The 22,833-nt window shown below is 45.1% G+C and overlaps 1 protein-coding gene across 11 annotated transcripts in view; it reads left to right on the top strand.

Moving 5' to 3' along the window:
• The window catches only part of shank2b (SH3 and multiple ankyrin repeat domains 2b), a 1,108,014-nt gene that overhangs the window by 1,064,364 nt on the left and 20,817 nt on the right, over positions 1–22,833 (top strand). For 10 of the 11 annotated variants that reach the window (XM_068046566.1, XM_068046567.1, XM_068046565.1 and 7 more), the window contains 4 exons: positions 3,347–3,406; positions 3,621–3,751; positions 5,558–5,669; positions 6,892–9,262. In XM_068046566.1, the coding sequence (XP_067902667.1) occupies positions 3,347–3,406; positions 3,621–3,751; positions 5,558–5,669; positions 6,892–9,262 (2,674 nt within the window). Of the gene's footprint in view, positions 1–3,346; positions 3,407–3,620; positions 3,752–5,557; positions 5,670–6,891; positions 9,269–22,833 lie in introns of all 11 variants that reach the window. The other variant, XM_068046568.1, reaches the window with a different exon arrangement.

Genomic DNA, 22,833 nt, shown 5'->3' with positions numbered 1-22,833 from the left:
TCACAGAATCACTCCTTTTGACATCCTAACCTGAACCGGGCCCTGTACACCCACCACCCCTGTGCTCGTTGACCTACATTGGCTCTCGGTCCACCAGTGTCTCAATTTTAAAATTCTCATCCTTGTGTTCAAATTCCTCCAGGCCTCGCCCCTCCTCCAGCCCTGCAACCCTCCTAGATATATGCACTTTTTCAGTTCTGTCATCTTGCGTATCACCAGTTTCCACTGTTGGTGACCGTGCCTTCAGTCGCCTAGGCTCTAAGTTCTGGAATTCCCTTCTTATTTCTCTCCACCTCCTCCTTTTAAGTCATGGCTTAAAACCGAACTCTTTATCTGAACTTTCAGTCACCTGTCCTAATATCTCCTTGTGTGGCTCAGTGTCCCATTTTGTTTGATGATCGCACCTGTGAAGCACCTTGGGACGTTTTGTGATGTTAAGGGGAGTATATAAATGCAAGTTGTTGTAAATGTAATTTTAAATATATATCTTGCAATGAAATTATTCAATATTTGTATATTATACTGTATTTAATCATCAAGTTCTTTTTTAAAAACAAATTTTTCCTTGTAGATTATCTTTTCCACTGTCTCCCTTTTCAATTGATGCAACTTTTGTACTTTCCTCTATTATTTTATTAAAGTGTCATTACCACTCAGTGACTGTCCAGTATGAGATCGGTGCTTCAGCCTGCAACACTCCCCAGTGTCATAGACATACCCGCTTCACAAAGCTTTTCTTTAGAGGCCCATTAATGGGTCACGTGGCCAAAGCGCCAAGGTTGTGGGTGGCTGAGAATTGAAACTTTCCACATGTCATGAAGCAGGCCACGCTAAACTCATGGGCTGCATGACTAAGGTTTGTAATCCCAATTCCGTCTACCGCCCTTCCCTACCCATCCCCCCCAAACGCCGCGCCCTGGCAATATCCCAGCAGATATTGTACTATGCCAAGGAACCTATAAATCCAATTGAGTGACCAAATAACTGGTCCTTAACATAATTAGAATAATTTCTCCTTTGGCAAATTGAATAGATGAATCTACTGTTTTTAGTTTTAGAGATACAGCACTGAAACAGGCCCTTCAGCCCACCGGGTCTGTACCGACCATCAACCACCCATTTATACTAATCCTACACTAATTCCATATTCCTACCACATCCCCACCTGTCCCCATATTTCCCTACCACCTACCTATACTAGGGGCAATTGCTAATGGCCAATTTACCTATCAACCTGCAAGTCTTTGGCATGTGGGAGGAAACCGGAGCACCCGGAGGAAACCCACGCAGACACACGGAGAACTTGCAAACTCCACACAGGCAGTACCCAGAATTGAACCCAGGTCGCTGGAGCTGTGAGGCTGCGGTGCTAACCACTGCGCCGCCCTGTAGTTTGGAGTTTCATACATGTTCCTGATGTTTGGTCAAAATCTATTTTAATTTCTTTCTAAAGTAGCAAAAATTGCATGGCATATTGGCTGGATTTATTGGTCCCTAGGGATGGGAATGGAGGCGGGGGGCCCATAAGATTACTTGGGAAGATGAGAATGGAATGCCCGTTGCCTTCCCTACACTTTGGAATTTAGTCCAGGGCAGGGAAGGCCGAGAACAGCCTTCCCTTCCAGAGGCCAATTGAGGCCCCTAATGGCCAATTAATGGCCACTTAACAACAACCTCGTCCCTCCGCTGCTGGTATTTAACCAGCAGGTTTGTGGGGGGAGTCTCCACCACCTGGGGAGATTGCCGGTCACCCAGTGAAACAAGGCGACCTCCCTACGGGTTTGGGGATGTGGGAGGCTCCTCCACGGGCAATCTGTGGCCCAGCCAGCCCTTCCTCTAACAACTACCCTACCCGTCGTCAATGCCCAGCCTCCCGTCACTGGGGTCTGCCAGTCTAGTGCTGGTGAACCCTCCACACTTAACTGGGGTCCAGGGATCCAGCACTGGTCCTGGTCACGGGCATCGTGTAGTACCAGCAGTGGCCACCTCTGAGCAGGCAGCTCTCGGAGGCGGGATCCCCATTCTTAAAGGGATGGAGACCCGGGCACCGGGCAGTTAATTTCCCAAGCTCTGTTAAATAGAGCTGTGGGGGGAGGGTAGTATCCAAAGTGCTGAGGCAGGGTTCCCTCACCTTTTGGGCTGATGTCAGGACCCCCGGCAGCTCCATAAAATCCAGCCCATTGTGTGTGGTGAAAATGATTAGACTCCAGTTCAATATGGACCTTGTTTTATCAAGTGCTTCAGCTCTTCAGTTCCAATTGAGTAGCTTCTAAATACATTGAAGTTATGGCACTTAAGTCTCATATTTAGCAGAAAATGACCTCTGTATCCTATTGGACTGAAGGGTCTGGATAGGGTAGACACTGAGAGATTGTTTCCACTGCTCGGGGCATCTAAAACAGGGGGGCACAGTCTCCGGATAAGGGGCCAATCATTTAGGACTGAGATGACTCGAAGGGTTGTGAATCTTTGGAATTCTTTCCCCCAGAGGGTTGTGGATGCTCCATCATTGAATACATTTAAGGCCGAGATAGACAGATTTTTGGACTCTGAATCGAGGGACATGGCGAGCAGGTGGGAGATGGAGTTGAAGCCATGACCATATTGAATGGCGGAGCAGGCTCGTTGGGCCATATGGTCTAATCCTGCTCCTATTTTTAGTGTTCTTGTGAAATCTATCCTGGGTGACTCTTTCACAAACAATATGACTTAAGTACAGGTTGCCTTTCTGTCTTGTGTCCGAAGTATAACACTAATGCAAGTTTGCAAAATTGAACCATGCGTGTCCAACAGATGAAGCCAGCTTCGTGAACTCTGCAATTTTACCTGAGACTAAGGAGATGAGAAAGGTCCACACCAGCAGTCTGGAACAGGCTCATAGTGAATCGGCAGCCGACTTTTCACCTTGCCATTTATTATTTTCCATTGGCTTGGAAAATATTGCTAAGATTTTTAATTTCAAACCAAGTGACAGACTGGAAAACAAGAAAGTTTAAACTATCATTCTGTGAACTTCAACGGAAAGAAGATTGGGCACGGTGAAAAATCCGCAGCCAATTTCACCCCAGATATTCCTTTCCATTGGAAACAGTTATGAGGCTCATCAATATAAACCCTGTTTGTTCAGCAGTTATCATACTTCACTGAATAACTGATTACTTTTGATCTCTGGTGATGAGTCCACTTTGGTTGCAGATGTTGTTGAGTATAAGCATGTGGCAGTATGCTGTTGGAGCTTTCCTATTTTTTGTTTAACTGTGCCTAAGATCAAGTAAAACCAAAATGACTGTTCAATATCGTGCTTTTTGTTTTCTAAACCCTTCTTTTCATCTTTACATTACTATAGATCTTGATCCATCACATCTAGAGGGTTTGAAGAGGAGAACTGCGTTTCAAACCACACTAAGTAAAAAATAAATAAATCAATGCGTACACAAATTAACAATGCATGCATCTTGTGCAATAGCAACTTTCTGACTGTGCTGAATTTAATGTGCAGCAAGATATTATTGTGTGCATGAAAATGTTGTCTGAGTTTTGTGTCTAGTTTGCAGAAATGTTTCTTCTGCTTTCATTGAACGCTGTAAGCATGTAACAAACTGTCCCTCTGCTTTCCGTAGACAAACTCGATGAAATAGTATCAAATCCCAAACAGTCAAGGGCTGCCGAAAATGCAACTGTGGACTCACGGGTGGCAACAATCAAACAGCGTCCTTCAAGCAGATGTTTTCCTCCCACTGCGGATGCGAATGTGAGTACATAAGAAATAGAATGTTTTATCGCGCAGAAGGAGGCCATTCCGCCCATCGTGTCTGTGCCAGATCAAAGAAAGCTATACAGCCTAATCCCACTTTCCAGCCCTTGGTCCATAGCCCTGTGGGTTCCAGCACTTCAAGTGCATGTCCAAGTTTTTTTTAAACGTGATTTTTCTTTTAAATGTATGGTTTAAAGTTCCTGCAGCTTATTTTGGCAATTATTCAGTCTGAACACAACATATGAAAGCAAGACAGTTTCCTAATTTGTGCAGAGGGTTACAATGCTCCTGACAGATGTTTGGCAAAGTTGGTTCATCTCATGCAGCTGTTTATGCCAAAAATAAGGTGACAGTCCAATTAGTAAAGTGCCTAGCAGATAATGGAATCTTAAACGTATGGTGGCAGTGGTATAGTTTTAAATATCAAGCAACAATGGCAAGTGAGTCCTGATCCAGATAGGAGGGTGTAGGCATAGTCCGTGAAGCAAGAATAACATCTGACGTGATGTGACAGTATTTCCACATGTTATCTAATCAACATCTCCATTATTTCCGCCTTCTCCAAACAACTAACCTTTTATTGTATATTTATCCTCCTATAAAAAGAACAATGATGATCGTCCTTTCATAATGTTGATCCTTCCCCAGTGTTAATTTGGTTTGATTGTCAGGGAAGGATATAGCATGTATGTTGGGATCTCCTGAATCCCAGCACAATGCAGCCACTTTTCCGAGGATAACAGCAATCTGTGTATGAGCCTGAAAGATCTCCTACAGAGATAGAATGGATGATAACTAGTAATGAAGGGTTTGAGTGCATAATTTCAATGATGGAAACTTGTATGGATTTATTTGTGTCCAAAATTTATCCTTCCTCTGTTGCTGCCTTTTTCTGCCTCCTCCTCTTCCCACTTTGCTCACCCTGTTCTGAACCCTGCAAGTCTGCCCTGCACTAGCATCTACCATCTCTTCCCTGAAGCTCACTTGCTGCCTATTTGGCACCCTCCCAACTCAACTCTTGATCAATCAACTATCTCTGCTAGGCTTAATTCTCGCTTCCAGCATAAACTACTTTCCCAAAGCATGAAAACCACCCAGGTCAGAGTCACCAATGATATCCTCTGTGAGTATGAGATGTTATCCTTGCTTGTCCTCCTGAACCTCTTCACAGCCTATGGCAAGGTTGGCCACTTCCTCCTCCTCCTCCTCCTCCTTCATGGTCCCAACTCTTGTGGTGATGCTCTCTAATGATTCTATTCCTGTCCATTCCAATAATGCCAGCACACTTCTTGCAATCATTTCTCTTTCTCCCCCAGTTACCTCCTGACTTGCTCCACATTTCCACCTTTGGCCCCCATACCATTCCTCATCCACATGCTGCTATTCAGTAACAATATCCGTAAGCAAGGGGTCAGCATTGCATGTTGACAACTTTCAGCTTTATTTCCTTTTTATCACCCTTGACCTGACTGGCCCCAAAAATGCACCAGACTGCTCGCGAGCTCATGCCTGGACCTCAATACATTGGATCCTGGCCTTCACTGGGAATTTTGGGAGGGAGGTGGTGGAAGGCACCTTGTCTGGGGCAGACCGCTGTCCACACCAAACATAAACCCCTGTTGGAGGAGGGAAGGCCCAGGCTGGGGGCTGCCAGTGTAAGTGTGTTGGTCTGTGAGACTAGTGAGATGAGCCTCTAGACAGGTACCCATGGGTCTCAGTAGGGTATTCCATGCAGTCCACTAAAAATATGTGGCAGTGTATTGTGCAACATTGAGGTAACTAACCTCGCTTTCTTATTTCTAGTCAATCTATGAACGGCAGGGTATTGCTGTAATGCCTCCTACAGTCCCAGGGAGCCATAACAGCCCCTATCTAGAAATACCACACGGAACTATGCGAAGGCAGAAATCCATAGGTAATGTGGCAATATTTTTGTTGGTGTCAAGCTGAGCAAAATTGTTTGCATGCAGTTTATTTATTGAATTTATTTATGATGTGTATGTGAAGTTGCAAAGCAATTCTTTGGCGCTCGTATACAATCTATCGAATAATTTCCCCTACCCACTCAGTAACGGTCCTGAGGAGGAAGCCTCTCCTGATATCAGTGCGTGCTTGAAATCAAGACGTGCACTGTGCACAATTTTCAGGCTGCTACTTGGAAAATCATGCCTAGCTTTTGCCCAGACCTCAATGTGCACTCATAACAGGTGCAACTGCCAGCAGTCAAATGACCTTTTTTATATATATATATATATTTGTTTTGACCAACAAAATTTAAAAGAATTATTTCTGAGAGCCAGTCAATGAAAGCTGTTTGTTGCCATGATTGATTCCACACTTGCAGTATTTGTCTTGAACTGTGTGCCTATTCTGTTTGAAATTTTAGCATTAGACACACAGAGGGAGAAATTACTGTTGACAAGTGTTCTTGTGTGAATGCTTGATAGCTTAGAACCAATTCTCCCCTCTGCTATTCTAATGAAATTGGTCACCCAATTAAAAAATAGATGGGCTAATGTCTCCTTTACGATACCGGAGAGAGGACTTTGTGCCAAGTGCATTAAACATCTGTGCCACATTATTGCTGACTAGTTTCTCACCCCAACTCCCCCTCCCCTCCCCCCCCAATTAAAGGCAACCACTAGAACAGATGATAGCTGCACCAATTTCCATGAAAATATGCACACTTATTTCTTTTGTTCATTTGTCCAAAAAAAAAATTCACCTTGCACGTATGTTCAGCAATAGACCTTCAATGTTACAAAACCTGTTTTTCTGTAGCATTCAGTTTTGTTTTAATTAGTCTAACTTGAGCCCCTTCATATCCTTCACTGAGTTTCCTTGTCGTTGCTATTTAGGACAATAAATGAAATGAGCTACTGCCCAAATACTATGCATGGTAAAACAATAAATCTTAATGAATCAACAGGTGCTGATCCCTACATCCAAATTCTCGATATGGACTTGAGCTGAGCCAGTCACTGCCAGACAGAAGCACTGCTTCATAAGCTCTGCCCCAAAATGATCTTCAATTTTACAAGTCTTGTGCTTGTTTGCTGAAAGAAATTTAATTCGTTGTGGAAGAACTTTGAGATCAATTTGATTAAATATGCTTTGGGTTTTTGTTTTGTGTGCAGGTATGTTAGAAGAAGAGAAACAATTCTTGGCTCCTCCTTTACTAAAATTTACCAGAAGTTTGTCAATGCCAGATACTGCTGAAGATATTCCACCTCCCCCATCAGTTTCCCCTCCTTCACCTCCTTATAACACACCCAAACCTTCCACCCCACGGAGTTATGGTACAATAAGGCCTGGCTTCAATCATAATTCCGGCTTAAGAACCCATAATTCCAACAGGCCAGATAGCACGGGAACAATTGGCACGGATCGACAGAAGAAAGCAATGTACTACAGGCAAGATTCCCAACAATATTCCATGGATTCTGAAGACCAGTATAAGCCAAATGCTATGTCACACCAGACCTTGCGAAACAGGAGGGGAAACATGCCAGAGAATCCATACTCTGATGTCGGGAACACTGGGAATAAAGCAGTCTACGTCCCTGCCAAACCAGCCAGAAGAAAAGGTCAGCTGGTGAAGCAATCAAAAGTAGAAGATAGCCCTGAGAAAACATGTTCCATTCCCATCCCCACTATTATCGTCAAAGAACCTTCAACCAGCAGCAGTGGTAAAAGCAGCCAAGGGAGCAGCATGGAAATTGACACCCAGGCTTCGGAACACCAAGGTCACCTTAGGCCCGACGATGGCCTCTGCAACCCATTTGCAGCAGCTATTGCTGGGGCAGTGAGGGACAGGGAAAAGAGAATAGAAGCAAAGCGTCACTCCCCTGTATTTCTCTCAACAGATATGGGTGATGAAGATGTCGGGCTCCTACCAAGTTCGCGGTTGAGGCAATCCAAGTCTATTGATGAAGGGATGTTTGGCAATGAAGAACGTTACAGTCACCTATTGGTCCCATCATCCAAAGCTAGCACTAATTACAGCAGTGCAGACACGAGCACTCAAAGAGTGCAAAGTAGCTCAAGGATATTGAACATTGCTTCTAAAAAGGAAGATATTGATTCTAACATCGGAACTACAAAAGGTTATAGTGCATCAAACATTTCCAATACTAATAGTAATTACATCCATCCTGTCTCTGGTAAAATATTGGATTCAAACACTCCATTGGCCTTAGCTTTGGCTGCAAGAGATCGAACAATGAAAGACCAGCCTTTGCAAAATGCTAGCAAAGCTGAAAGTGGGAAAACCGAACTCTCAAAACCACTGTACATTGACACAAAGTTAAGGTCAAATGCGGAGACCACTGCTTCTGCCTCTTGCTCTACCAAACCGAACCAATCTTCCGCAACACTGCGAAAAGAGACCAACCCAAAGCTTGAAGTGGACACGAGTAAAGACGACAAGAAAAGCGATGACAAGAAAAACATGCTGATCGACGCTGTAGATACCTCAAAGCAGAAGACGCCAGGACTGCTCATGGTGCACTCGGATGTTGGAGCCAAGCCAACTGAAAGTGGGGATGCAGAAAGTAAAGAAGAAAATTCCCCGGCGAGCATTGCATCAGATCAACGTAAAGCTACGGAAAATGCTTTAGTGTCTAAAGAAACTGCCAAAACTGTCATAACTATCAGTTCAGTTGATGATTCCACTGTTTTGCCATTCCGCATTCCACCACCACCACTGGCGTCCGTTGATGTGGAAGAAGATTTTCTATTTTCCGAACCTTTACCTCCACCCCTGGAGTTTGCCAATAGTTTTGAGAGTTCTGAGGATCCTCCAGCTATCCCATCTCTCTCGGATCTGCTGAGACAGAGTAAAAATGCTACTTGCGCCACTTTGCCGATGCACAACAGGGATATTCGCAACTTAACTCCAGATCCTTCAGCTGGTAAAAAACCTGTTGGTCTTTCTGATTCCTTGCCCACTGGCTTCATCCCACCACGTGAGCCTTTTGACAATGTCGTCGATTCAGGGATCGAAGAGGCAGACAGTCGCAGCAACAGTGACCATCACTTGGAAACGACCAGCACCATTTCTACCGTCTCCAGTATCTCCACGTTGTCTTCTGAGGCTGGAGAGAACTTAGATACTTGCACAGTCTATGCAGATGGGCAGACGTTTACTATTGACAAGCCTCCAGTCCCTCCAAAGCCAAAAGTTAAGCCCATCATCAACAAAAATAATGCAATTTACAAAGATGCTTTGATAGAAGAAAATATTGACGGCTTGTTCATGCCACCGCCTGCACCTCCTCCCCCTCCCAGTAGCATCCCGCCTGAAACTGTTAAATCTCCACAGCAGAGGACCTCGAAGTTATGGGGTGACGGACCAGATGTAAAAGTCCCTGCTGCAACTGATGCAAAGGCGAATGTCATTAGTGAATTGAATTCAATACTGCAGCAAATGAACAAGGAAAAGGTGCCCAAACCGACAGAGGCCTTGGATTCTCCTTCAGGGACAAGAGGAGCAGCTTTTGGAGCAAGGTAATGGTGAGCTATTAATCATAGAATGCACAATCGGTTGAATTAATTTTGACAAAAGGAAGCAATCTGCTACTTTTCTTAATGTCATGATGTGTAGCACTGATTTAATCAAAACAAGAGGAGAGGAGCGATATGGAATTCAGCGCAACAGCTGTCTTATGGGCCATCGCTCTGATGGACCACTGTTTGTTTTAAATTGGTCTTACCTCTTTTTATAACCGCAGAGAGAAGAGTTTGATACAACCACACTAAAGGGTTCTTTTTCCAATCTTGTATATTTGATGCCGACCAGAGGAGACAATTGAAAATTACATAGAACGTACAGAACTAAAAAAGGCCACTCAGCACAGCTGGTTGATGTCTGTGTTTATGCTCCATACATACCTCCTCCCCACCTATCTAACTCTATCAGCATAATCTTCTATTCCTCCTTCAGTATTGCTGGAAATAGAGACATGCTGTCAAAGCTTTTCGTCTTGCACTCATCAGGATAATTCGCAAGAATACCAATGTATGGGAAAGCAATAGCTTTATACTGTATGAGAAGAGAGTGTTGATTAGTTGGCAAGTGGACTCTGGTAGAGACATTGCCATGGAGATTGCACCAATTTATGGTGACTGACAGTTTACTGCTAAGCTTTGTTTCAAATGTAAACCAGGCAGCTTGACTCTGGTCGATGCATTGCCCTGAGGAAAGCACCAGCAAATGGTGGTCACTTATTTTGTTTAGCTGAAACAGGCACAATATGTGTACATGTTCTTTCTGTCTGCAAAGAACAGTGCCCTGTGTATTAATATATGTAACTTCCAGTACGCGCAAATGCGCCACACTGCAAGCCCGACTATCTTAAGTTGGTTGTCAGCGTAATTCCTAGCACACTGAGGATTATTTAACAAATATTGTCCAATCGCAGAATCACATTCTAATGTTGGACACTGTTTTGAGTTTTGCAAGAACAGGCTGGTTGGGTACGGCCTGTAACTTGCCCATTGCAAACAGCAGAAGGGACATGTTGGACACGATCCGCCAGTCTTTGGGACATTGAGTAATGTGATATGAATTTCAATGCCAGTGTGATGCTAGGTATATAGGCAGTCCATCCCAAAGACTGGCAGATCATACCAAGCATGTCCCTCAAGGTACAGGCCATACCCAACCAGCCCGTGCTTGCAAAACTCAAAACACAATGTCCAACATTAGATGTGATTCCGCGATTGGACAGCATTTGCTAGATAAAGACGAAAAGCTTCGACATGTCTCTATTTTCTGCACTACTTAATGACTATTCGTATTCCTTCTTCCCTCGTGTACTTATCGAGCTTCTGCCTTAAATGCATCGACTCTATTCACCTCAACTACTCCACGTGGTAGCGTGTTCCACTCTGAGTAAAGAAGTTTCTCTTGGATTCCTTATTGAATTTGGGTGAGCACTGTGCCCGGGTTTCCAATGGATACTTTCAGAGGTCAAGGTTTGCCATTGAGAACATGTAATTGAAAAGTTACCCCTGCAGTGAGTTTCATCGACAGTAAATTTTACCCTATTGTGCCACAGCAGATTTGTTATAAATTGCCAATGAAAAGGTAGAAGCAGCACTGAACCTATTCCACAGACTAAAACCTTTAATAACCAAAACTTAATTTTTCAATGTAACTAAAACATTTCTCCATCACAGCAAAACCATGAGCTGCTTTATTCTGCTTATTTAGATGATAATAGAAATGATGAATATTCCATCATTAAGGTGCTTCTTCAATGAACTTCATCAAGTTTTTTTTTGCCCAGTACACTCCTTTCCTTAATTATATGTCAATTTATAACATCCCCTGAAGCTAGTGCAGCTAATTATATACATTAATCTGTGACTAGAAAAATACTGTAAATGCCAAGAATATTTCTGTGGACATTGTGAATTGAGATGAATTCTATGCAAATTATCGCAGGTGTCTGACAGTATCTGGGAGGAGTGAAATGCTCAGCTGGGTGTGCTGTCATACGCCAACATCTTCAAGATGTTGCTGATATCCAAAGCCTTCCTGCTTGTCATGAACCTTTTCTTCATTAATACGATTAGTAGTGTCTTGTCTGCTGTGGCAGCTGTCCTCCTTATAAAGCTAAACTATCTGAATATTCTCATCATAGCTGATCATTTTTATGAATTGTGTTAGAAATGTGTCGGGAAATGAAATGCATACAGCACAAATTTTGTGCCATTGAGCGTATATTAATTTAGATCAACTGATCTAGGCTGCGCGTGAGTTTATTCTGAAGGAGCTGGTCCATGTTGGGTTAGATCATCTTTGTTCTGTGCTAAGTTAGGTAATGTTACTCTAGATGGTAGTATGGGCCGACAATTGATGCTCAAAAAAAAAGGGAAAACTGGTCAAACTTCCCATTGCTCCTTGCCGACAAGTGACCTGAATTGGAAGGCATGGAATCAGAATAGGTCACTCACCTGATTAAGCTCACTACACAGAGCCCTGTCACAGACTTTTTTCCAAACCCCTTCCCTCTCTCGAGGAAAGACTGTAAGTTTCTGGATGCCCAATAAATCTCCCAAGATTTCTATGTAGGCCTCCTTGCTGTGACATTTCCATGGGCCCAGCACCACAGGAACTATTGTGTTCCACATGGGACTCGATGGTCTCCATTTATCCCTATAACCTGCAGTACTTTTCCTGACCAGAGATTCTTCCAGCTCTTTCATGAAGACATTACCAGACTTGTAGTCTGCATCCAGCCTTGAATATGCAAATATACAACGGCCTCAGGAAGTAGACACTGAGAATTCAAAGGATGGATTTTCTTCATGATCCTGCTCAATGTGGCAGAAAATAGGGCAAAATTTGTATGGTGAGGCCTACTACCACCTCACGGCCCAGACCTGAATTGTCCTCCTTCACCACCACCATCACCACCACACCTCTCCCCACTCTCCCAAATCACTTTTACCTGAACCACCATTAGCTGAACTACCCACCACATGCAAACACCAACATAGGGAATGGGAAGGGCCAGGTTCTCAGCTTGTGTTTTTTCCATTTGCCCCTGTTTGTGCCACTGCCCGGGACCACTGCTGCAATAGGCCCAGGGTAACAATGGGAATGACCTCAAATGCTTTGTGACCTAGTGGAGGTCTTAGCTGAGGTCTTCAGTCAAGATCTTGTTGCATCGCTACGGCCCTCTGATCCCTTTTAATGATGCGCATTTCAATAGAATTGAATATCCAGTAGTTTTTACAATGGGAGCTGATTCGTAAAGCCTGGTTTAGGCCCATGTAGTGAGAGGAAAATCTAACCCATAATCTTCATAATATTTGCTGGTCGAGTTAAATTGCCTAGTTTTATTAATAAAGAGGCAAAGGTTGAATGTTTACCAGTACCAAATCAATAAAAAAAAACTGCCGAGTAGTGCAGCCTGTGAGAGTGCTGCCTGTTTTCTCATTCAAAACCACGTCTTGTTCCTTCATTACCCCTGTACTCACTGACCTACATTGGCTCCCAGTCCAGGAACACTTTTTTTTTTCATTTTTTAAATTCCCATGATTGTTTTCAAATCCCTCCATGGCCTCACCGTGCCCTATCTCTGTAACCTCCTCAAGCCTCACAACACTTCAAGTTCTCTCCTCCAAGTATGGCTTCTTGCTCCTCCTCAGTTTTGATCACTTCACCATTGGCTGCCTTGGCCCGAAACTCGAGAATTCCCTCCGTAAACCTGTCCAACTCTTGATCTCTCTTTCCAGATTTAAGACGCCCCTTAAAACCTACCTCTGGCCAAATTTATTGGCCACCTCTCCTAATATCTCCTTATGTGTGTTACGAGCAGGTGAGAAAGGGGTCTAGGCGTTCCCTCTCAGCCTTCATCTGGTCTTACCGTAACCCGGTTTAGTTTTAAACACACCGTGTTTTTAGTTCCCCCTTGGTGAATCCTTGTTCGCTGCTTTCCACTTGTAAGGCAAAGAAACCAGCCAAACAGGTTTTCTTAGGTTTAGAGAAGAAAGGTTGAACTTTATTAAACTTAAACTCTAATTTGGTTAACGCTTACAGATACACAACGCGCCCATGCTAGCATGCATACACGATACACACATGCAGATAAAGACCGAAAAGAGCAGAAGAAATAAAGTAGAAACATTTGAGGCAATATCTGAAGGTAATTTTGGTTACTGTTCTTCGAGCTCGCTTAAAAGTCCTTGATTGTCTTGCTTTTCGTTGGGGTCTAGTATTCTTCTTAAACCTTGTTCAATGTAGGAGAGTTTTCTCTCTTGTGGATTTGGAATTCTGTGAGAAAGCGATGGGAGCAAACAGGAGAGACTGTGGCGAGCAGCCAGGAAAGGTCTTTGCTCCTGGACTGTAAACAGTCTCTCTCTCTCTCTCTCTCTCTCTCTCTCTCTCTCTCTCTCTCTCTCTCTCTCTCTCTCTCTCTCTCTCTCTCTCTCTCTCTCTCTCTCACACTCACAAACGGTCTGAACAATTCAAAACAACTCCGGTTGCCTAGCAGGCTAGTCATGTGACTTGCTGGTTTAACCACGTCTGGTTTGTGGATTTGGCCATCTTATCAGTCAACCTGGAATGTGAGCTTCCTCACCTTCAACTGTCTGGTGATCAAAATCCATTGTGGGTTGAATCTGTCAGGGATTGGTCCTTTGTCTCCACAAGCACTGTCTGTTAGTACGTAAATGTTTTTTCCAGCCATGGCTGATCTGTTTAACAAGTAATTTCTTCGCACCAGCAACAGTTTAACATCCATGTTCACATGACAAAATGAATATACCTCATTCTTGGTAGGCGGAGGTCTGCATGACATGTGGCTCGGTGTCAAATTTTGTTGATAACATTCTTGTGAACTGCCTTGGGACGTCTTACTCTGTTAAAGGTGCTACATAAATGCAAGTTGTTGGTGTTGCTGTGAAAGAAGCTGGGCTACAAGTTCCACTTGCCACCCAGGAGGTCAAGCGAAGTGCCAATTTTATACTTTGCCCAATATCAACTTCAATAGAGAGTAAAATTGGCCCATTAAAACCAGTGTTGCACCCAATCCCATCAGTTTCCTAATAGCAGATTAGGTTAAACCTGCCCCCAATAGTCTCACCTCAGTAATCAGACTGGAGAGTTGGAGCCATGTTTAAAAATTAAAGATCTGTTCCCCTTCACACCAGATGTTCAGAAGTCCTGCCAACAAGCCAGGAGAGAATGTGTTAAATGTAATCTAAGCTGCACTATGACCCTCTGTTACCTGCCTTCTACCTAAATTTACTTTAACTACTTGAGATGTTTTTATTCTGTAGTAAGGGGATTTGTTGTAGCAGGCATTATGGTGAATATGATGAGCTGAAGTTGCTAATATGACCGTGTAGGAGCAGGATTAAAAGAAATGATTAAGAACTCCCCTAATGGCTAAAAGATGTCCTAATGGCTTAACAAGCAGTTGAGCCAGAAAGAGCAGAAAGATCCCAAATTTTATGGGGATTGAGCCGGAAAGTGGAGTTGAGGTAGACGATCAGCCATGATCTTATGTTCACTAATGTCCTTTAGGGAAGAAAATCTGCTGTCCTTACCTTGCCTGGCCAAATGTGACTCCAGACCCTCCAGACTCTTACATGCCCTCTGAAATGGCCTAGCAAGCCACTCAGTTGTCTCTAACTGCTACGAAGTCAATAAAAAAGAATGAAACCGGACGGACCACCCAGCATCAACCTAGGCACCGAAAACGACAACGGCAAAACCTGCCCTGTCGACCCTGCAAAGTCCTCCTTACTAACATCTGGGGACTTGTGGCAAAGTTGGGAGAGCTGTCCCACAGACTAGTCAAGCAACAGCCTGACATAGTCATACTCACGGAATCATACCTTATAGACAATGTCCCAGATAATGCCATCACCATCCCCGGGTATGTCCTGTCCCACCAGCAGGACAGACCCAGCAGAGGTGGCGGCACAGTAGTATACAGTCAGGAGGGAGTTGCCCTGGGAGTCCTCAGCAACGACTCCGGACTCCATGAAGTTTCATGGCATCAGGTCAAACATGGACAAGGAAACCTCCTGCTGATTACCACCTACCGCCTCCCTCAGCTGATGAGTCAGTACTCCTCCATGTTGAACAGCACTTAGAGGAAGCACTGAGGGCGGCAAGGGTGCAGAATGTACTCTGGGTGGGGGGACTTCACTGTCCGTCACCAAGAGTGGTTCAGTAGCACCACTACTGACTGAGCTGGCCGAGTCCTAAAGGACATATCTGCTAGACTGGGTATGCAGCAGGTGGTGAAGGAACCAACACGAGGGAAAATCGTACTTGACCTCGTCCTCACCAATCTGCCTGCCACAGATGCATCTGTCCATGACAGTATTGGTAGGAGTGACCACCGCGCAGTCCTTGTGGAGATGAAGTCCCGCCTTTACATTGAGGATACCCTCCATCGTGTTGTGTGGCACTACCACCGTGCTAAATGGGATAGATTTAGAACAGATCTAGCAAAGCAAAGCTGGGCATCCATGAGGCGATGTGGGCCATCAATAGCAGCAGAATTGTACTCAACCACAATCTGTAACCTCACGGCCCGGCATATCCCCCACTCTACCATTACCATCAAACCAGGAGGCGAATGCTGGTTCAATGAACACTGCAGGAGGGCATGCCAGGAGCAGCACCAGGCATACCTCAATTCTGGGTACTACCTGTTCGGAGTTTGCAAGTTTCCCCCTGTGACCGCGTGGGTTTTCGCCTGGTGCTCCGGTTTCCTCCCACAGCCAAAGACTTGCAGGTTGATAGGTAAATTGGCCATTATAAATTGCCCCTGGTATTGGTAGGGGAATTGAGGGAAGGTGGGGATGTGGTAGGAATATGGGATTAATGTAGGATTAGTATAAACGGGTGGTTGATGGTCGGCACAGACTCGGTGGGCCGAAGGGCCTGTTTCAGTGCTGTATCTCTAAATAAAATAAAATAAAATGAGGTGGCAACCTGGTGAAGCTATAACACAGGACTATCTGCATGCCAAACTGCGTAAGCAGCATGCGATAGAGCGAAGCAATCCCAGAACTGACGGATAAAATCTGAGCTCTGCAGTCCTGCCACATCCAGCCGTGAATAGTGGTGGGCAATTAAACAACTAACTGGAGGAGGTGGCTCCACAAATATCCCCATCCTCAATGATAGGGGAGCCCAGCACATCAGTGTGAAAGATAAGGCTGAAGCATTTGCAACAATCTTCAGGCAGAAGTGCCGAGTTGATGATCCATCTCGGCCTCCTCCTGAAGTCCCCAGCATCACAGATGCCAGACTTGAGCCAATTCGATTCACTCCACGTGATATCAAGAAACGACTAAAGACACTGGATACTGAAAAGGCTATGGGCCCTGACAGTATTCCGGCAATTGTACTGAAGAGCAGTGCTCCAGAACTTGCCGTGCCCCTAACCAAGCTGTTCCAGTACAGCTACAACACTGGCATCTACCCTGCAATGTGGAAAATTGCCCAGGTATGTCCTGTACACAAAAAGCAGGACAAGTCCAGCCTGGCCAATTACTGCCCCATCAGCCTATTATTAATCATCAGTAAAGTGATGGAAGGTGTCATCGACAGTGCTATCAAGCAGCACTTGCTTAGCAATAACCTACTCAGTGACCCTCAGTTTGGGTTCTGCCAGGGCCACTCAGCTCCTGACCTCATTGCAGCCTTGGTTCAAACATGGGCAAAAGAGCTGAACTCCAGAGGTGAGGTGAGAGTGACTGCCCTTGACATCAAGGCAGCATTTGACCGAACATGGCATCAAGGAGCCCGAGCAAATTGAAGTCAATGGGGATTAGGGGGAAAACTCTCCACTGGTTGGAGTCATACCTAGCGCAAAGGAAGATGGTTGTGGTTGTTGGAGGCCAATCATCTGAACTCCAGGGCATCACTGCAGGAGTTCCTCAGGGTTGTGTCCTAAGCCCAACCATCTTCAGCTGCTTCATCAATGACCTCCCTTCAATCATAAGGTCAGAAGTGGGGATGTTCGCTGATGATTGCACAATGTTCAGCACTATTCGCAAATCCTCAGATACTGAAGCAGACCGTGTAGAAATGCAGCAAGACCTGGACAATATCCAGGCTTGGGCTGATAAGTGGCAAGTAACATTCGCGCCACACAAGTACCAGGCAATGACCATCTCCAACAAGAAAGAATCTAACCATCTCCCCTTGGCATTCAGTGGCATTGCCATCGCTGAATCCCCCACTATCAACATCCGAGGGGCTGCCATTGACCAGAAACTGAACTGGAGTAGCCATATAAATACCGTGGCTACAAGAGCAGGTCAGAGGCTAGGAATCCTGCGGCGATTAACTCGCCTCCTGACTCCCCAAAGCCTGTCCACCATCTACAAGGCACAAGTTAGGAGTGTGATGGAATACTCTGCACTTGCCTGGATGGGTGCAGCTCCAACAATGCTCAAGAAGCTCGACACCATCCAGGATAAAGCAGCCCACTTGATTGCCACACCATCCACAAACATTCACTCCCTCCACCACCGATGCACAGTGGCAGCAATGTGTACCATCTACAAGATGCATTGCAGCAAAGCACTAAGGCTCCTTAGACAGCACCTTCCAAACCTATGACCTCTACCAACTAGAAGGACAAGGGTTGCATGTAAATGCATGGGAACATCACCACCTGCAAGTTCCCCTCCAAGTCACACACCATCCTGACTTGGAACTATATCGTTGTTCCTTCACTGGGTCAAAATCCTGGAACGCCCTTCCTAACAGCACTGGGTGTACCTACCCCACCTGGACTGCAGCAGTTCAAGAAGGCAACTCACCAGCACCTTCACAAAGGGGAATTAGAGATGGGCAATAAATGCTGGCCTGGCCAGCGACGCCCACATCCCATGAATGAATTTTTCAAAAAAAAAAGAATGGTGGAGCTGGCTCGAGCGGCCATATGACCTGCTCCTATTTCTTATATTTGATATCTGATATGAGCTAAGCAATTGTCAAATGCGACTGCAATGGTCAGTTTGTCACACTCTTGTCCTTGCGTCAGAAGGTTTGAGCAGATAATTTAGGTGGTCAGTGCAGTGCTGAAGGAGTCAAATGCTTTAAAGTCACTTTGCACAGAGTCTTTAGCTAACTGTTGGTTCAGGTGGATGTACAAGATTCCCCGGGTGCGCTTTAAAGAAGGAAGGGCAGTTTTTCTTGCATCCTCACCCGACATTTCTACCCTCAACCCTCACCAAATAAACTGAATAACTGGTCACATCTCTTTTGCTGGTTTGCGATCTTGCTGTGTGTAATTAGCTGCTGCATTTGCCAACATAACAGTTGCTGTATTTCATAGAATGATACAACACAGAAGGAGGCCATTCAGCCAATCATGCCTGTGCTAGCTCTTTGACAGAGCTATCCAATTCTTCCCACTCCCCTGCTCCTTTCCCATAACCCCGTAATTCATTTTCCCCTTCAAGTATTTATCTAATTCCCTTTTGAATGCCACTATTGAATCTACTTCCACCATCCTTTCAGGCAGTGCATTCCAAATCACCACAATGCACTGAGTAAAGAAAAAACCCTCTTGTCACTTTATTGGTACTTTTGTCTATCGCCTTAAATCGGTGTCCTCTGGTTACCAACCCTTCTGGTACTGAAAACAGTTTTGTCTTATTTACTGTTATTCATTATTTACTCTTATTTACTCTTTATTCATGATTTTCAACACCTCTATCAAATCACCTCTTAACTTTCCCTGCTCTAAGGAGAACAACACCAACTTCTCCAGACTTCACATAACTTAAGTCCGTCATCCCTGGTACTCTTCAGCACCCCCTCCAATGCTTTAATATTTATGCTGTTGAAGTGAGGTGCCCAGAATCAAACACTCCGGCTGAGGACTAACTGGTGTTTTGTAGAGGTTTAGCATAATTTCCTTTTGTACTCGATGCCTCTGTTACTAAAACCAAACATCGCACATGCTTTTTTAACAACCTTTTCCACTTGTCCTGCAACCTTCAAAGATTTGTGTACATATACCCCCCACTTCAAAAGTTATTCTTGCTTTGCAAAGTTTGGTAAGGACATGATATGGTGCTATGTAAATATAAATCTTTTTTTTAAAAAAAAAAGCATTGTCTAGAAACGACAAATATTCCAAGATATTTGAGATCCTGGGTCTTTTCCTCTGGTATATAGAAGACAAAGCGGAGCTTCGATGCAAGTCTTTTTTTTTTTTACATGAATGAAGAGTCCTTATCAAATAAACATGGAAAGACTATTTCCACTGCCTGGTGAGTTGGTGATAACAGATCTTCAATTTAAAATTGATGCCCAGTGAGCAGCGAGATTAGAAGAAATGTTTTTGTGGAGGGCTGTTGGAGCATGGATTGCTTTGCCACAGGTGATGGTTGAGGCAGGGTTCACTGCATCTCTCAAGTGAAAATTGGATAAATATTTTAAGTAGAGGGAGATATGGAAAGAGCAAACGGGGCACTTTGGTTTAGTTTTAGCAAAAATCTGGCACAGAAATGATGGGCCAAATGGCCTCCTATGAAAAGAGTGCAAAAACTTGCACTTATATAGTGCCTTTCACGACCTCCAGGATTTCCCAAAGTGCCTTACAGCCAATGAAATACGTTTGAAATGTAGCCAGTGTTGTAATGTAGGAAGTGCAGCAGCCAATTTGTGCGCAGCAAGCTCCCACAATGTGGTGATGACCAGTTAAGCTGATTTAGTGATGTTGATTTAGGGCCAACCATTGACTGACCAGGACACCAGGGAGAACTCCCCTGCTCTTCTGTGTTAGCTAAGCATTTGTGGTTCTATGGGTGAATGAGGAGAAAATCACTTCCTGCTCCTTTGTGCTATTCAGTGCTTCTGTGTCTGTGTGTCTCTACACATTAGATAAAGACAAGTTTGTATTCTTTGGTGCTGCTGCAGTTGAATAGCCTGCCTACATTCACGGTCTAGCCTTACACAGGAGTAATGGCTACTTGGCCAAGTACCATAGGGCAACACATAGTCAATAAAACTGTACTCCAGAAGAGAGCCAATATCCTCGGAATGCACTTTTCTGCTGAATCAAAGGTTTGATTCTAATTTGAGCTTTATTGCTCTCAGTGGGAGAGTATTAGTCGAGCTGCAAGACTCAGCAGTCGTTCAGAGCAGTGGTATGCTGCATATCAAGCACCTGAGAGCAAGAAAGGAAATCAGGCTGGACTTGTCACATGCCACAAAGAACACTTCCTCCACTTAACCACTGATGGAGAAGTGGCTCAGCCTTTCCATCTTTCCAATTGAAGCAGGGATCTGACTGGTGAGAAACATGGGAGTAAGTCAGGGCCCTGGAGTCCAAAATATGAATTACAAACAGAATGATGTAGAATAGGAAAGCTAACACGTATAATATATGTATATCCAAAATACTGTAGCTGTGGAAATCTGAAATAAAAACAGAAAATCACTTGTACGCTTGGTTTGCCCTGTGTAGAGGAGACCAGACCACACATGAGCAGTGAATACAGTATATTAAATTGAATATACACGTGAATCACTGTTTCACCTGGAAGATGTTTTGGGGCTCTGGATGTTGGAAAGGGAGGAGGTAAAAGGACAAGTGTTGCATCTCCAATGCTTGCAAGGGAAGGGGAGGGGAGGGGATGTTGGGGGTGAGTGAGGAATGCACTAGGGTGTCGCAGAGGGAATGGCCCCTTTGGAATGCTGAAAGGGGAGGGGAAGATTTGTTTGGTGGCATAGCGGTGTTGGAAATGGTGGACGATGTTCCATTGAATGGGGTGGAAGGTGAGGACAAGAGGAGCCCCACTGTGGTTCTGGAAGAGCAGGGGAAGGGGTGAGAGTATACGTGCAGGAAACGCAGTGGACACGGTCATGGGCCCCTGTCAAGCATAGTGGCGATGAATCCTCCATTGAGAAGGGAAGATATATCGGAAGCACTAGTGTGGAAGGCGGCAGCATCAGAACAGATACAGAGGAGGTGGAGAAATTGGGAGAATGGAATAGAGTCCTCACAAGAAGTGGGGTGAGAGGAAGTGTAGTCAAGGTAGCTGTGGATGTTAAGGGTAGGTTAATTACGTTAAAGATACGCAAGGGGAAGGGCATTATTTAATTAAGGACTTAGAGCGGAGATAAAGAGGGCCTGCTGGGACATGGGGGTAGCAGAAGGCAGAGATAGGTAATGCTGCATTCTGTGAATAAACCGACTATCAAGCAAAAGACCGGTGAAGAACGAAGCCAGACATCATTTGGCTTGGATCCACATAACAGTGAGAGTCAGTGGGCCTATCCTGAGAAATAGTGATAGAGAGGTTGAGCAAGGGAAGGGATGAGTTGGAAATGGGCCATGTGTGGGTGAGGGAGGGGTGGAAATTGGAAGCAAAGTTGATGAAATTTTCCAGATTGGGACTGCACTGACAATTATTAGTGTACCAGAAAAAGAGGTGAGGGAGGGGGCCTGAGAAAGACAGCGACAGAATATTCCACATATCCTTTCCATATCCAGGACCCACAGGGGTTCCCATAACATCACCTTTCATTTGGAGCGACTAAGTGGAGTTGAAGGAGATGTTGTTCAATGTGACAAGTTTAGCCAGGTGGAGGAGGGTGGCGAATGGGGACTGGTTGGGCCTTCGTTTAAGGAAGAAAAGGAGAGTCCCAAGACTGTCCTCATGGTGGATGGAGGTGTAGGGAAATTAGATTTCCAGGGGGAAAAGGCGATTATTATGGCTCAGACATTGGAAGCTAATTAGGTGCAAGAGGGCATTGGAAGAGTTGTGAATGTAAATAGGATAAAACTAAGCAAGGGAAGAACAAAAGCCGGGATTGGAGGAAATAAGTTCTGTGAGGCAAGAACAGACAAACGCTGGGCTGAATTTTATTCTCCTGCCGCCACACCTAGTGGCAGGCAAAATAAATGGCGGCCCACATGCCGCACTGTGACTCCAGATAACACGCCAGTCAGGCGGCCCCCCCCCCCCCCCCAATCACATGGTGGGGTCAGGCTCAGTGACATCAGCAACAAGTCAGCTGGTGCCATCTTTAAAGGGCAGCCAGCCCTGCCGCTAAATTTAAATTTTTAAAGCTGTACCCCCTTACCCCCTCCCCAATGCACTGCAAGAAAAAAAACTATTATCCCTTTGTGCCCCCCTCCCCCCGTAACAATCGCATGTAATATTTGCCCTCTCTTCTCCCCATCTCTCCTCTCTTCTCCTCTCCTCTCTCTCTCCTTTCCCCTCTCTCTCCACCCCCTCTCTCTCCACCCCCTCTCTCTCCACCCCCTCTCTCTCCACCCCTCTCTCTCCCCCCCCTCTCTCTCCACCCCTCTCCTCTCCACCCCTCTCTCTCTCTCCACCCCCCTCTCTCTCCACCCCCTCTCTCTCTCCACCCCCTCTCTCTCACCCCTCTCTCTCACCCCCTCTCTCTCCACCCCCCTCTCTCTCCACCCCCTCTCTCTCCACCCCCTCTCTCTCCACCCCCTCTCTCTCCACCCCCCTCTCTCTCCACCCCCTCTCTCTCCCCCACCCCCTCTCTCTCCCCCACCCCCTCTCTCTCCCCCACCCCCTCTCTCTCCCCCACCCCCTCTCTC

The sequence above is a fragment of the Heterodontus francisci genome, chromosome 14 (assembly GCF_036365525.1).
Source record: "Heterodontus francisci isolate sHetFra1 chromosome 14, sHetFra1.hap1, whole genome shotgun sequence".
Classification (NCBI taxonomy): Eukaryota; Metazoa; Chordata; class Chondrichthyes; order Heterodontiformes; family Heterodontidae; genus Heterodontus; species Heterodontus francisci.
The sequence above is the reverse complement of the archived record's forward strand: the minus strand, read 5'-3'. Positions and strand labels throughout refer to the sequence as shown.